This window comes from Cyclopterus lumpus, chromosome 17, assembly GCF_009769545.1.
Source record: "Cyclopterus lumpus isolate fCycLum1 chromosome 17, fCycLum1.pri, whole genome shotgun sequence".
Lineage (NCBI taxonomy): Eukaryota > Metazoa > Chordata > Actinopteri > Perciformes > Cyclopteridae > Cyclopterus > Cyclopterus lumpus.
This window is the reverse complement of record NC_046982.1, coordinates 3821455-3835844: the sequence shown is the minus strand read 5'-3', so window position 1 is coordinate 3835844 and position 14390 is coordinate 3821455. Positions and strand designations below refer to the sequence as shown.

Sequence of the window (14390 nt, the reverse complement as noted above, 5' to 3'; positions counted from 1 at the left end):
TGATCAGCAGTGTTACACTCCACACTCTTACAAACATGGCTCCAGACCTTCGACCATTGAGCTACATTTTATTTTTGGAAACAAAAATCATCATCATCGTATATCATGTGAAACACCAGGAGTGGCCGAGTATCTGTCTGGAACAGTTACTATGAATGGGATGTCCACAACATCGGGGCGCTAATTGAATTCACTGCGTGCTTAAAAAGAAACGTGTACTTGGCACAACAGTGAGGTTGCCATTGGCAGCCATTATTGGGAATTGGCAACCAATACTGTGCCTTTGGTTTCCATCGGTGACAACTAGTGGTGTAACGGCCCACTGTCGAACTGTAGTCCGTACGGACCCCCCCCTCCCGCCTCGCAGTTCTGCACGCATGATTGCTAGCAAATGGCATACTACCCCCCGTACCTGTTGTCAAGTAGACAATTACCTCTGGATGTTTGGATTCCAACGCTGACCCAATCCCCTACAACTCTGGTCGCAACCTGTCAATCACAAGGTAACCACACCCTAAAGCATACCCTGCTTTGTGGTCTAATTGACTCTAAATAAACCATAATTTACGAAATGAACATCATGCTGTATTAAAGACTTGAAACTAGAGATTGAGACCATAAACTCATGTTTACAATGTTTACTGAGGCCTGATGGCTAGTTAATTTAGTGTATCAACTTATGTTTATTTCTTTAACAACAGTCATGAGGTTAAAGGACAAGAATAAAGCTATATTACTTTATTTGTATGTATATTTCTTTGTCCAGTTTTAATTCTCGGACTAACATTTGCCAGTTACATTTCTGCCTTTTCTGATAACCTTTTACATCTCGTCAGTTTCAAGGCTCTGTAATATTTGCATAGAATGTAATAAACATCAAACAATCAAGTTATCTGATATATTAGAGAACATCTTATAAAGCACTGACCATTAAGCTGGTTTTGATATTGCATATTAAGCATACAAGAATATGATATATCTCTTATTAAGATGGATTAAATGCAATTTTTTTTTACGATGTAGTTGACTGAACTAATGATCAAAGTCTGCTTGGCTCCAATAACTTGAAAGTTTAGAGTTTTTACTGCAAAAACATTCATCAGGAGGATCAAAACTGTCCTGAGTTCAATTAAACCTCAAACCACTCCAACAAAAAATGGTGAAAAGGGATGTCGTACTGCCTTTGAACCGATGTCCTTCTCGTGTAAAACACCTTCCTCCCGCGGTTGAGAAGCTGACAGATCGAGGCCAGCCTGTGATGACAGTAGCAAATTAAGATGTATTGCTTCTGCTGGGGTGATGAAATCAGGACATCAGAGGGGGAAACGGAGAAACCGGCCTGCCGCTCTCACCGCAAGATCTTCCCCACGTGTTTCCTCTGACGGAAGCTTATCCAAGCACCTCAGCGGAATCAGTTTTACATTCTTTCTGTATTCCTGAACTTCCCCCGGATTTGTGTGTGTGTGTGTGTGTGTGTGTATCTGTGTGTGCTCACGTAATGATAAGATTCCTCAATCTTGAATTTTATTTGCTCTAAAAGGTCCCGAAGGGCCGCTGTTCATGGGTTGCCATAAATTGCTATACCTTAATCTTAAAGCGAAGGTTGAAAAAATATTTCGAGGCATTGCCCGGATTGTTTGTCTAGCTCTCAGCCCTCTCCCACTGGCCTCTGTGAGCCTGCATACAGATCCAGTTTCTCTCTCCCTTGATCTCCACCGGTCCGACAGCCTAATAAAACACATGTGGGCAGCCATAGCATTTTTGAAAAGTATATCAACAAGCTGCGAGGGAGCCGGCAAAAATTGTGATGTAGTTGAGTTTGACTTTCTGCCGTGTACTGATTTATTGGTTTGCTTGCTTTTCCCCCCACAAACGGGCTTTCAGATCACTAGATTTAGAAGAATCTGGCGTAATCTCCACGTTGTCTCTAGATCAAGTAGCTTGCAAGCTGTTTCTAAGTGGCTTGCTAATGCTGCGTTCACACCAAAAGCACGAGTAAATTCCATGCAAAGTTGACATTTTTCAACTCGGGTGAAAAATGTGCGTGACGTTGTGTTGCGAAAGCCAATCAGCGTTGAGATGCTCTGACTGTCATTACTGACGTCCTGCCGTTGGTGAATCTAACTGGCTGCTGCTACTCTAGTAGCGCTGGAAGCGGCAGTTATTCAGATGTAATCGGTGAAATTCATCGAGCTGTGTGAGCCCACGGGTGATGTTATGAACCCAAACACGAGGGCGTTAGATGTTCCGACGTTTGTGGGATGTCCACAACAAGTATAAAGCAGAACTAGTGGTTATTTCTTCCATGGTGGATGGCGGAAATGATAACTGACAGAGATAAGCCACGCCCCCTCTCCGGCACGTTGAGCGTGATTGAAGCGAATGATGTGAATAAACCACAAATAGTCCGGCGAGTAAACTTATGCAGGTTTTGGTGTGAATGCAGAGTAAAGGTTCAAAGAATATGTACATACATTTGACGCAAAGTCACTTTAAAAACCTGTTTACATTTCTATCCGAACCTACAGACATCCAGTCCCCATTCTGACATAAGGTGATTATCTTCCAATCAACTGTAAATTCTGCTGTACTGATATCAGTGGGGAGCTCGTTCCACCACTGGCTCCTCAGTGGTGGAACGAGCTCCGCACTGACATCAGGACAGCAGAAAGTCTCTAAAAACACATCTTTTCCGACTATAATAATAATAATCCATTTAATTTATATAGCACTTTTTAAGATACTCAAAGACACTTTACATGTTACATTATACACAGCTACGGGGAGCAATGCAGGGTTAAGTGTCTTGCTCAAGGACACTTAACACTAGGATCAACTAGGGCAGGGATTGAACTACCAACCCCCTGATTGAAAGAGGGACATGCTAACCACTGACCCACAGTCGCCCCACTATACCTTGAATAAAAAGAGATTAGCACTTCAATGGCACTTGAATGGCACTTACTTATGGCATTTTTGTAGTGTTGGCTTCCTTGAAGAAATGATTCTTATTGTTCTGAGTTTGTACTCATGGTTGAATGCACTTATTGGAAGTCGCTTTGGATAAAAGTGTCAGCTAATGTAATGTAATATAAAAATACATATATATATATATATATATATATATATATATATATATATATATATAGTGTTTCCCCTATGATTATATCAGGGTGGCAAGCAGCTAAAGTCCAGTCACCACCAGACGGCAGGTTTTGACCCAGCTTGGCTGTGAGAGGGGAAATACTCCCCCTGGCGGCACAAGACTGATCTTGGTAACTAAGTAAATACAGTACATAAATAAATACATTACATTAATTAATAGATAGGTACAATACAGTACATAGAGATTGAAAAAGGGATTATTTTTTGGGGTTTTAGGAATGTTCTGTAGAGAAAACTGAAATAATCCCTTTTTCATTCTATTAATTAATGTAATGTATTTATTTATGTACTGTATTTCCTTTTCCTTTTCAGAACAAGACACAGCTGGTCATACTATCGCAATTGTGTTTGGTGTTATGTACCCAACAATGAGCATGCTGGCTGCCATTGCCCTGACAGTCCCAGTCAGCAGTGTAAACTTCTCCAACATGAACAAGGTAATACATACTTTTCATAATGGGATTTGCTGCTTTAAGCTATCACTATTTTAATCTATCGGCTATCACTTTTAAAGCCTATAGTTCATGTTTATGCACGTCAAGACAAACATCCGCAACAGGCTGCAAGGAGACCATCTTGCAGCCTGTTGCGGATCTCAATAAATGGGCTTTTTTTTTTTTGCATTGGGAAGGGCTTAACACTGCTGCACACATTGACCGAGAACATGGAGAAAGACACCTTTAAATTGACATTTTAATTTTAAATCTCTACCAGACGGTGTAAAAGCAAAGCTATTTGTAACCACTCAAACTGGAGTTATCTTATCACCGGAGTACTACGAGCATGAAGTACTACGAGCATGAAGTACGTCTTAAAGGCGTCACGCAGTTGAAACAACCAGTGGAGCGAAACTTGGTCAGACTACTGCGCCGTGCGGGAGAACTGTGGATAAACCAACGCAGGAACAATGAACACAAGCCTCGGCCAAGTGGAGAGCAGCGGACTGCAGGCTGATTACTGCAGTGGAAGAGGTCGGTCTGAGGAGCGTCCTTATGCTGCGTTCACACCAAACGCGTTGCAAATATTCGCAACGCGTTTGGTGCGAACGCAGCATTAGAAACACAACGACAGCGCATAGGAGCCTCAAGACGCTCTGTCAATTTGTATGAAACGGAGCGGACTACAAAAATGGCGGCGGGGTCAGTGTAACTGCTTTATTTTTTCAGAGGCTTTACAGACTAAAAGTCCCCTGCACAGTAAATTACAGCTGTGGGTTTTTTTTGTGCTAGACCTGTTTTTTAAAACAGATTTATATTCTGTATGTTAACTTGCTGTTGCTCCCAGAGTGCCTGTTATATTGTTCTGATAACATTACTTGAAAATAAAAGCGTGCAATACACTAGTTTTTAATTCATTCTTGAATGTTGCGCATAATGCAATTAATCGCAGTTAATCACAGAAAAACATGCGATTAATCGATAAAATGTTGTCATCTTTTGCCCAGCATTAATTTTTACATAACCTTTACATTTTAAATAACCTCTCTATCTGTCGCTATTCGTCTATTCTGGAAGTCAGCGACAATATCGCCGCCTTCATGGCAAAAAACAAAGTTATGGAGAAGGAGGATACAAGACGGAGTAACATGACATGTTCCCCCAACAACAACAACAACCGGTCTGTGCTTATAGTGAGAGAGGTTGCCACCTATTGGACTGGGTGCAGGGTCCAGAGAAGTGGCCCAAAGGAGGTAGATGACGAACGTCGGAGGCCCGATTCCGGCAGACTCTTGGCCCTCCCTCTCACACGAGTACCCTGAACTCAGTGCCACGGCCACACGACGTCGCTCCCTTTTCTCACTACTTATCTCTGCGAGTCATCATTCTGCGCAGTGACAGCGATGAAGCCTCAGTGGGCGGCTTGTTTGCATGCGGAGGACGATCCGAGAGTCTGCTTGTCATCCATCACTCCAACAACGGAGGAACTTTGCAGTGAGAGACGGGCTCGCCCATCTCATTGAATTAGGTGAGCTCATCAAGTGAGTAGTTGTATATCGTGTGAGGTAAGAACGTGATGGAGCGTAATGCAAATATTACAATACCAATCTTCAGTAATTAGCTTGATTAAGTCTTTATTGCTACGTTTTTTTCAGGAACACTGCGATGATAACTTCTGTTGTGATTTGTTCAAAGCTCCAAAGATTTGAATTCCTACTTTCTCAGCTGCCACGGAGACCGCCGGTCTTTGAGTTCTAGCTTTAGATGCACGCAAACGTTAAAAGCAAATACTAATTAGACCTATTTCAATGAAGGATTCAAATGGCTTCAGAATCCATGAATGATTTCCAGCCTGGATTCTGTTTTGATAAAATGGCATCAAACTCCATCGTGATTCTTACAATGACACTTATTCCGACACCTTACTTTGAAAGGATAATCACGCTTTTTTTAAATAGTCTAAGATTAGAAGTAGATTTATGATGTATGTACGACTTGATTGTGCCATTACGGAGAGAAACTGTAGAATGAGGGTGAAAAGCAGAAACTGAGACGAAATTGCCCCCTAGCTGAACAATATTTGAAACCTGAATGTTCTTTTTATGATAATCACCATTTAGACAGTAGCAGTATGTGGACCTTAAGGTGCCCACTCAAATGTATTTCCTTCCTTCCTGTCTTCTCCTGCTCCGGTGTGGGTAAAAAAAAACGTTCAAAAAAGCTGTCTAAGCGCCCAATCACGTTACCATGGAAACCATTCACCGCAGCTATGTCTCTCTGCCTCTCTCCCTGCATTTCCCTCCGTCTCCTGTTGTGTTCTCCTCCACAGTGCTCTGTCCTCGCCTTGCACAAACACCAAAACAACCCTTGATCTCTGCTGGATGTTAATAGAAGATTTATCCTCAGCATAGGGCAACGCAGGAAGTGGGGATTCTGTTGTGCTGAAGCAAGGCCCAGGGTGTATTAGATCATGGACGGTTAAAATGAAAAAAAACTGATGCAATGAACTCATCTTCTCTGCTCGGGACTTTTTCTTCTGACCGATAGCTGACCCTAATTAACATGAAACTTAGACAGGATTAGTGCCTTGCGTGCAGGGCTGCAGAGGTGAAAAATATATATTTTTTTAAAAAGCCATTTGGTGGAAATCCAACAAATGGAAAGACGTGACAAAACCTCATCCGGTCCGCTTTGCTCCGGCAAGTGTGAGGCTTGGTTCTGGCTCAGCTGATTTCTACACGACGGTCGGCTGACAACTGAACAGTAAACCAAAATGTGTTTTCTGAGTCATGATTATGGAAATTTAGATACGACGAATGGTCGGTCCGTCAACTCGCCGGGTCGTATCCATTATGCAAATAGCCAGACCCTCCCGAATAAAAGAAACAAAATATTGAATCCACCTAATTTAAGCACACTACTTTTATCTGAGCTCAGAGTGAGTCAAACAATCGGCCACTAACTGTAATATTAGCTGCTCTGTTTCAGCAATGTTAGCCTGACATGCAGTAGAAGTCGTCCGTCTGGAAAAGCAGTGGTTCTAAACCACGTAAGAGCACAAGAGCTACGAGTATGTAAAGGTTCAGTCAACAACGGGGGGGAAACACTGCAGTGTGGATGGAAGCAATGCCCTACGAAGCCACACAGGACAAGAGAAAGAGCTTGGGAAATTGGATTTTGTCATAAAATAATATATCTATCAGAAGATAGAGAAATGTCCACCCGCAAGGCACATGAATAATGATATGTACCTTTTCATATGGTAAATTCTTTATACAACTCAAATAGTCAACATGTCATTCCAGCATAACATCGGCGTTCAGTATGGAAATGGACCACGGGTAATTCCCTGAGTTGACGTATGCTGCAGACACACTTTCCCATCAGTGCCTTGATCACATAAAAGTTGTGTTTTTTTTAATGTGCATATAAATGTGTCTCCTACTTGAGAGATTTATGCTGGCACTAAAAAGGCAATACCAACAAACGTAAAGATTAATGCATAGTTCGTGGAGGGAACGGCATCGACCGAGCCCACAAAAATAGCCCCAAACACCCAAAAGTACCGGACCTGCCACCAGAGCAGACGAGGTGGCACTGCGTCTACTCGTTTTGTCTGGAGACAAACAAAGGCCGTGTGCTGCGGCGCAGTTACTTTAGTCACAGAGAGTAGGATGAAAGGCACGGGAAATGTCTGAAGCAGCAGATTATTCACGAGCCAGCTAATTAGCACTTTTAATGATGAGGCAAAAAGTCAATTTCAACTAGCAACTGTCAAAAATCCTCAACGTGCGAACCGTTAATGACCGAACATTACGGAACGTGCCGACCTGTCAGTGGTGTGCTGTCATCAACCACTGTGCTCTGTTGACATGTGAAAGAGCAGAAAAGGTTACAGGTTACACTGTCCAATAATCCACGAAAGAATATGTGTATGTACGGTACGTAGCTGTTTGTATGTTGGTAGGGGAAAATGCATTTTAGTCAGGGCGAAAAAAAATCTAATTAATAAACAAATCGTGTGCCCACTAAGCTCAGCAAAGTGTCTCCGACACCCAACGCGGAGGGGAATTAAGATTTCCCTGTAACATATTCATTATGACCATTAGGGCAGTTTTAATTGCTCGTGGGAACCCGGCCACGGTCCATTGTCTCCTCCAATGCTGAAATGCGCTTCTGAACAGTGGTAACTGCTAATATTCCTCCCACCGATTATTCATATTGAAAGACAAAAGCCACGGTTTAGATTGTTTTTTTCCCTCTGGTACTCATTTCAGCCTGCAGCCGGAGAGCAGCTGGTCAGTGTTCACTCATACAGAGTCATGGGTAAGCAGAAACCCATAATTTTTTATAACTTTGGGAGGGGGGGGGGGGGGTTCCATAGGCATATGTCTGATTGAGCGTGGTGAAGCAGTTATTGTTACTGTAAGTATTGAATGTTCATGTTCAGAGCGGAAATGATAAGGGACTTATTCAATTACTTAAATGGTAGAAAGGCAATGTTTCCTGCTTCTCAATTGTGGGAATCTTTGCAATGCAAAACTTCCTCTGGAGTGGATCGGAATTGTACGAGCCAAATTATTGTCTCAGAAAGCTGATATGAACGGGAGGCAGTTAAAAAGGGCCGACTACCTTCCAAGCCTCCGGGCCCAAATGTGCAAATCACTGCCAGAGCAAATACAGCTTTGGTCCGTCCCGGAGGGCGACTTTATTACCTCACCTCCCGCACACTTTATGGCACAACACCGAAAAGGGTAAATTCCTAATAAGGCGGCCGGGCTTCTCCGACACTAACGAGTGGCTGCGGGTCCTGCGGCTAAAATTTACTGTCAGTCACAGAGTATCCTCCTCTTCAAATTGCTTCTAAGCTGCTTCACAGAGAAGCAATTTGGCGAAAAAAATGCGAGCCACTGTAAAAGGTATAGGCGGGGGGGGGGGTTAAATGGCACCCAACCCACCACTGGCACACACACATTTAAAAGCAGATACACTGTTGAAATGATGCTATTTCAAAAGAGGTCGATGTGCTAAGGAAAATAAAAGAATCTCAGTTTGCCTCATGACAAGATTCCTTTTTCTTTTCCTCCTCCCCCTCCTCCTCCTCCTCCCAAAATGAGGCTTAACCGCTTCATGGTTCCGCCTTACAACTAGAACATTGAGACTGTTCGGTTAAAAAAAAGAAAAAGAAATTGTCTGATCTGTGTCTCTTTGAGGTCTTCAAACACTTACAAATAATTACCGGGGGTTAGCCGAAGACGAGATGTCCCGGTGAGACATTGGAGAGGAGAGAGGACTCACAGCTGCTGTATATTAAACTGATTGAAGTGGTCAGGGTCCGAAGTCAAAACCTGCATAAAGTGATGCTCAGTCTTTTTACTGTCAAACGCTCCTCTCGCTGAAAGGAAGGCTGAAGTCCTGTCAGTTGCCGAGGAAACTATTAAAATGTGCACAAAAAAATTCTGAAAGCAACAGCTACTCCACTTTCCATACATATTCTCCACACTGTACATTACACAGGCCAAAATGTGTATGATGAACACACCACTGTAACAGGAAGCAGTGAGCGGGTGGGTTGGCGTAGGCCGAACATATGGTCGGACGATGAAGCGGATTAGGCTCCAGGAGCGTTCTGAGAACTTTCCCCAGGTCTTTTGATGCCTTCCGGCAGCTGCTGCATATTGGAACGCAAATCTCGAAAATAAACTAAAAAGGACAATGTGTAAGTGCAGCACCAAACGAAACCACAAAACGACGTGCGCATAGAGAGGAGGAAGCACTTTGAGCAAATTACAGTTGAATTCAATGTTTTTCCTCGACTGAGAGTCTGACAGTGTTGCATTGCTGAGGTAACGGACACCATAGTAATTGTATAATAAAAGAAATATTTAATTTGTGACTACAATGCAGCCTTTACACAACAGTTGTTTTTTTTTGTCAAAGAGCTTTTTAACAGTAATGTTTAACAACAATGGAGGTCACTTTGACTCAAGGTCTACTCGGTAAAAACAGTATCATGATGTGTTCCAATGTAATAAACTTCAATAAATCCACTTGTTTTAATGTTTTCACAGTAACACAAACGGCATCAGAGAGGGAAGTATGACTTGTTTAACTTCCTACCCCTAGCTCTAAGAAGCTAATGTTACATCATTTGAACAACTAATGACAAAAACTATTTTCATCAAAGCAAATAAATGAATCCAAAAAAGAAAAAGAAAACAATCATGTATTTCCTATTCTTGAATATTCTGCAAATAACCTCTGACAATAACAAAGTAAAAAGATAACATTTAGAATCTGTGATGGTTTACACTGACTGGACGGTTGAAATCATTTTTTGTGGCACAGTTTCTTATAGAAGAAAATCAAAATCTAATTTAAAAAAAATAAAAGATCCGCCAACACAATTACAATTGGTGCCTCTCTACCTCTGAAGAATCTGGACCAAACAGTCCAGGATACACGTAGCATTGCTCTCTCTCCCCCCCCCCCCCCCCCCCAAAATACTAAAATGAAGGATTTTGAGTGGAATATCCAATTAATTTCAACATTATATTGCATAACCACCCAGAGACGTGGCAACGACTTTGATAAACAGAGATCTGTGCCATTTCCAGTAAGTTTCTCAAACCTAAAGACTGTCTCGCCAGTTTGCGAGCAGATACAGTAAAGTGCTCCAAAATCTAATCGGGTCAACTCAGAAGAAAGCTGTCATCATTGCTGCCAACCTACCCTTTGCTGTGTGGACGCACGGTTGCCAAGCACGTGGCAAAATGTCCCACACACCACGTACACTGCTGGAGGAACCATGACCTGCATTAATCTCAACAAGGCCGGGGGTTTGGTGCTTACATGGACAGCATCCAGCGGGCGTCTTACCACAGTGCTGCTGAAACTGAAACGCCGGTTTGAATGTAATCGCTGCTCTCGTTATCGATACGGACGCACAATGTTAAATTGATTGTGTTTTCCTCAGAAGACGACGTCCACGCGTCCCGTAGAAGTTCTGTTTTTTTGCGATTCAAAGCCGGAAGAGGTTTTGTTAGACAGCAGAGGGTAAAAAAAAGAAATAGATGAATGAAAGGCTGCAGAAAATAAGTTATATGGCATTTATTCTCTGTATTTATTTGTTTGAGTTTTACAAAGGGTTTAAACTGAGCCAGGCCACAGAAACGATGATAGCAATCATATTACATACATACAGATATACAGCTGTTAAATAATAATAATAATAATAATATCAAGATCAGTACTCTATTGACAGATAAGCAAGATCAGATATCGGAATTGGTAACGGCAAGGAAAATGAATTATTTGGAACGTCTGTAATTTAAAGTCTGACACTCTCTAAAGTGAAGGACTGGGTAAGGAACCGCTATGTGTCATCAAGTATGTCATCAAGTATGAAAAGGTTTATGGTAGGTCAAGAAGCAAAAAAAGTCCAACCCTTTCAGATTTTGTCAAGGCAATTGGGTAAGAAATCTACTTGCCCAAAGTCGTTTTTCCGACACACAATGTTTTATTTATTTGCCGTAGTCAAATAAGAAGAGCAAACTGTCATGTTTATTCTTTTTAATCTTTAAATTTCCCGTCTTTACCCGGTTGATCGCTACTGAGCATGTGCGACTCTCAACAGAGATGAACAAGCAATTTAAACCTCATCTTGGGATCTGAAAAATCAGTGATAGACATTTTTCACTACTTTCTGACACTTTGGAGTCTGAACCATTACTAGATTATTCGAAAGGAAAAATAAATTGTTGCAGTTTGCATAACTGCATGTATTGTTTAAGCCGGTTGGGACAACAAACCTAAAAACCTGAATGCGGGTGATTTAAAGCTCAGCAGTATTGAATTTGTAATACTGTATGCTGGTGGAAAAAGTCAAATGTCCATGATTGTCATGGCCGTCTAGGGGATTAGGATGCTGTACATGTATTCAGTTCAAATCCAGTTGTACATCACCCATTTAAATAAACCTATGTAACGATCTGCTGCTCATTTCCTCAGTCACATCTGCCACGAGAGAAAAAAACTGCAGCATCCATGTCAACATAATAATAAAAAAGGCATTTTAAAAACAGGCAACTGTCTTGAAAAGTGACAGATGAGACTGCTCAGTGCCTCTTTTTTTTAACAACAAACACACTGCTGCCTTCGGACCAATAAGAATAAAGACTAAATAACTGTGCCATCAACAACTAAATCATCACACAAAAAAGACACAAACTTGACAAAACTGGGTGTGCAAATGTAATATTGCAAAACCACACAGAGCCACCCAGGGTGCCTCGGTGCTCTCAGTAGCAGGGGGAGATCCTCACAGCAGCAGCGGCCAATCAGCACCACGGACAGCGGCCGTCCACGATGCAAACTTTGTGTCCCCGCTCCCTGTCAACGACCCCGCTACTCGAACAGTGACGGCCCGGTGAAAGTGGACTTGCTTCCGTCTCAACTGGGTGTCAAGTGTCGGTTTCATTGAAGCCGGTAAAAGTGACAGGACGGCGTGAAGCGACATAGCGGACGCTGACGGCACAGACGGGAAATAAAAATGGAGACGAGTTTAAAGTTGCACAAACGTGACAGGAGTTTGGCTGCATACCTGCCGTTAGTGCGTGTGTGTGTGCGCGCGCGCGTTCACTAGCAAGTAGTTGCCAACACATGTAGCTAACCGAGCCAGGCGCATAAGTTAGGGGACACGTGCAAGGCATGAAAGGGACGCTATAGTCTGACAGGTGTATGGTTAATAGACCAATGGGGGGAAACAAATTATATATATATATATATATATATATATATATATATATATATATATATATACAATTTGTTTCCCCCCATTGATATATTATTTTGTTAGCATGTTGATGCTATGCGGCCTATTATTGCAATAGGAAGTGCTAAGTGTTGACTTAGCTCATCAATACCAGTAGCTGAAGTAATTAACAGCCGTTGGTTTGACGTAATTATGACACATACACGCTGCTTAATGGCGTTAGCTATCAATTATGGTTGTTATATAGCCGAAAGAGTCTTTCGAAGCAGTGGAAACATGCTATAGGACCAGGCCTAAGCTAACAAGACAGGTGCTCCGGTGTAAAACATTAAGAGTGAGCGGAGGACGGAGGGGGGGGGGGGGGTTCAATCAGCTCAATTGGCGGCTAATGAGCGGCGGACACTGCGTCGTGTTTCATCACTCACCGAGGACGAAAAAACGGGAGCTCGGTGTTCTCCAGGTCGTCCACCACCACGACGTCCCCTGGAAAATCGTTCCGCACGGAGAACAGCAGCTTGGGCTCGGAGGCCGACGGACTGTGCATGATGCTCAGGTCGTTCTCCCTCAGAAACGGCAGCGCCGACACGGTGACGCTCTTCATCTTGCACTCGGTGTCCTGGCTCTGGTCCTCGTCGCCGTTAAGACCTCGGACGCCGGGCGCGAGGACGGCCAGGAGGACCCACGCGAGCTCCAGCAGCAGCAGCGGTCTCGGCCCCATGTTGACGCTCGCCATCTCCGTCGCTCTGGTTTCCTTCTCTCGCCCACCCCCCTTTCGCTGTTTCTCTGGCTTCGGTCTCGCAGACCAGCTGGATGAGAGAGAGCGAAGCAGAGTGAGTGAGAGTGTGTGCGTGTATGTGACGAGGCTCTCACGGCATTGAAAACAAACGCTCCTTGTTTCTCACAATAATCACGTGTTTTGTTACCTTTTTTTGTTGGTATACAACACTGAACATTGACTGTGTGGCAATCGATGACCCCTTGTATTGTAATGAATCGATAAACTGTCCAAATGGCTCAGTAATGGCCAAGCATAGATTACTAACAGGACTTGCACCCGGAATGCCCTTTGGGTCCCATCACCCAAAAAAAAAGCATCATCATTCCCTAAGTGAATTGTACACGTGCGTTCAACCTGACCTCCGTGATTGGGAGGACATGCAGGAGCTGGATGTAAAAACATCTGTCTGTGGCCTCAGTGCCGCAGATGGAAAGGACAGACGATGTTTGAATCTGCACAGTTTCAACTTTGAAGGGGATGTTGGAGATTCCATGCAGAAGAGATAGATAGATAGATAGATAGATAGATAGATAGATAGATAGATAGATAGATAGATAGATAGATAGATACTTGACTAATCCTGCAAGGGGAAATGTCTTAATTCTTACTTACAGGTTACTTAATAACAAGTTTAAAATATGCACAGTATATTAAAAAAAGCATAGAATAATAAGAAAACAACAAATATATTACATTAATTAACAAAACAAGAACAATTTCTCACTAAACCAGACCACAATACTATATATATATATATATGTGTGTGTGTGTGTGTGTGTGTGTATGTGTATGTATGTGTGTGATCTGAAACAACTACTTACCTTGGGTGAATATTGAAACACTTCCATACATGTTTATCGATGCTTTTTGGCGATGCTACGGCCACACACCACTGACGCATTTTGACCAAAACAAATGTACTTTTGTAAAGATCGTACTGTGAAAAGACACTAAAAACATTGGAAGAATGGAATACTATTAATGAAGAAATGGACGTCGTCATTCCAGATGTTAATGTGTCGTGTAACACGCTCCCATTCAGAACGGTTTAAAGTAGCTTGTGATACACGTTTATCAACCACAACATACTATAACAATGAAACGTGTGTGTATATATATATATATATTTTATATTTATATTTTATTTTTTATGTTTGAATTACAAACAGATATGAGTAAATAAAATACTGTAAAGTAACTGTTCCTCTGTTTTATTATAGAGCTCAAACAATGACTA

The 14390-nt window shown here is 42.3% G+C and overlaps 1 protein-coding gene across 1 annotated transcript in view; it reads right to left on the bottom strand.

Annotated features, from left to right (window-relative positions):
- The window catches only part of astn1 (astrotactin 1), a 335249-nt gene extending 322141 nt beyond the window's left edge, over positions 1-13108 (bottom strand). The window contains exon 1 of the mRNA XM_034555334.1: positions 12801-13108. Coding sequence (XP_034411225.1) covers positions 12801-13108 — 308 coding nt within the window. The remainder of the gene's footprint in view (positions 1-12800) is intronic.
- Positions 13109-14390: the final 1282 nt, after the last annotated feature.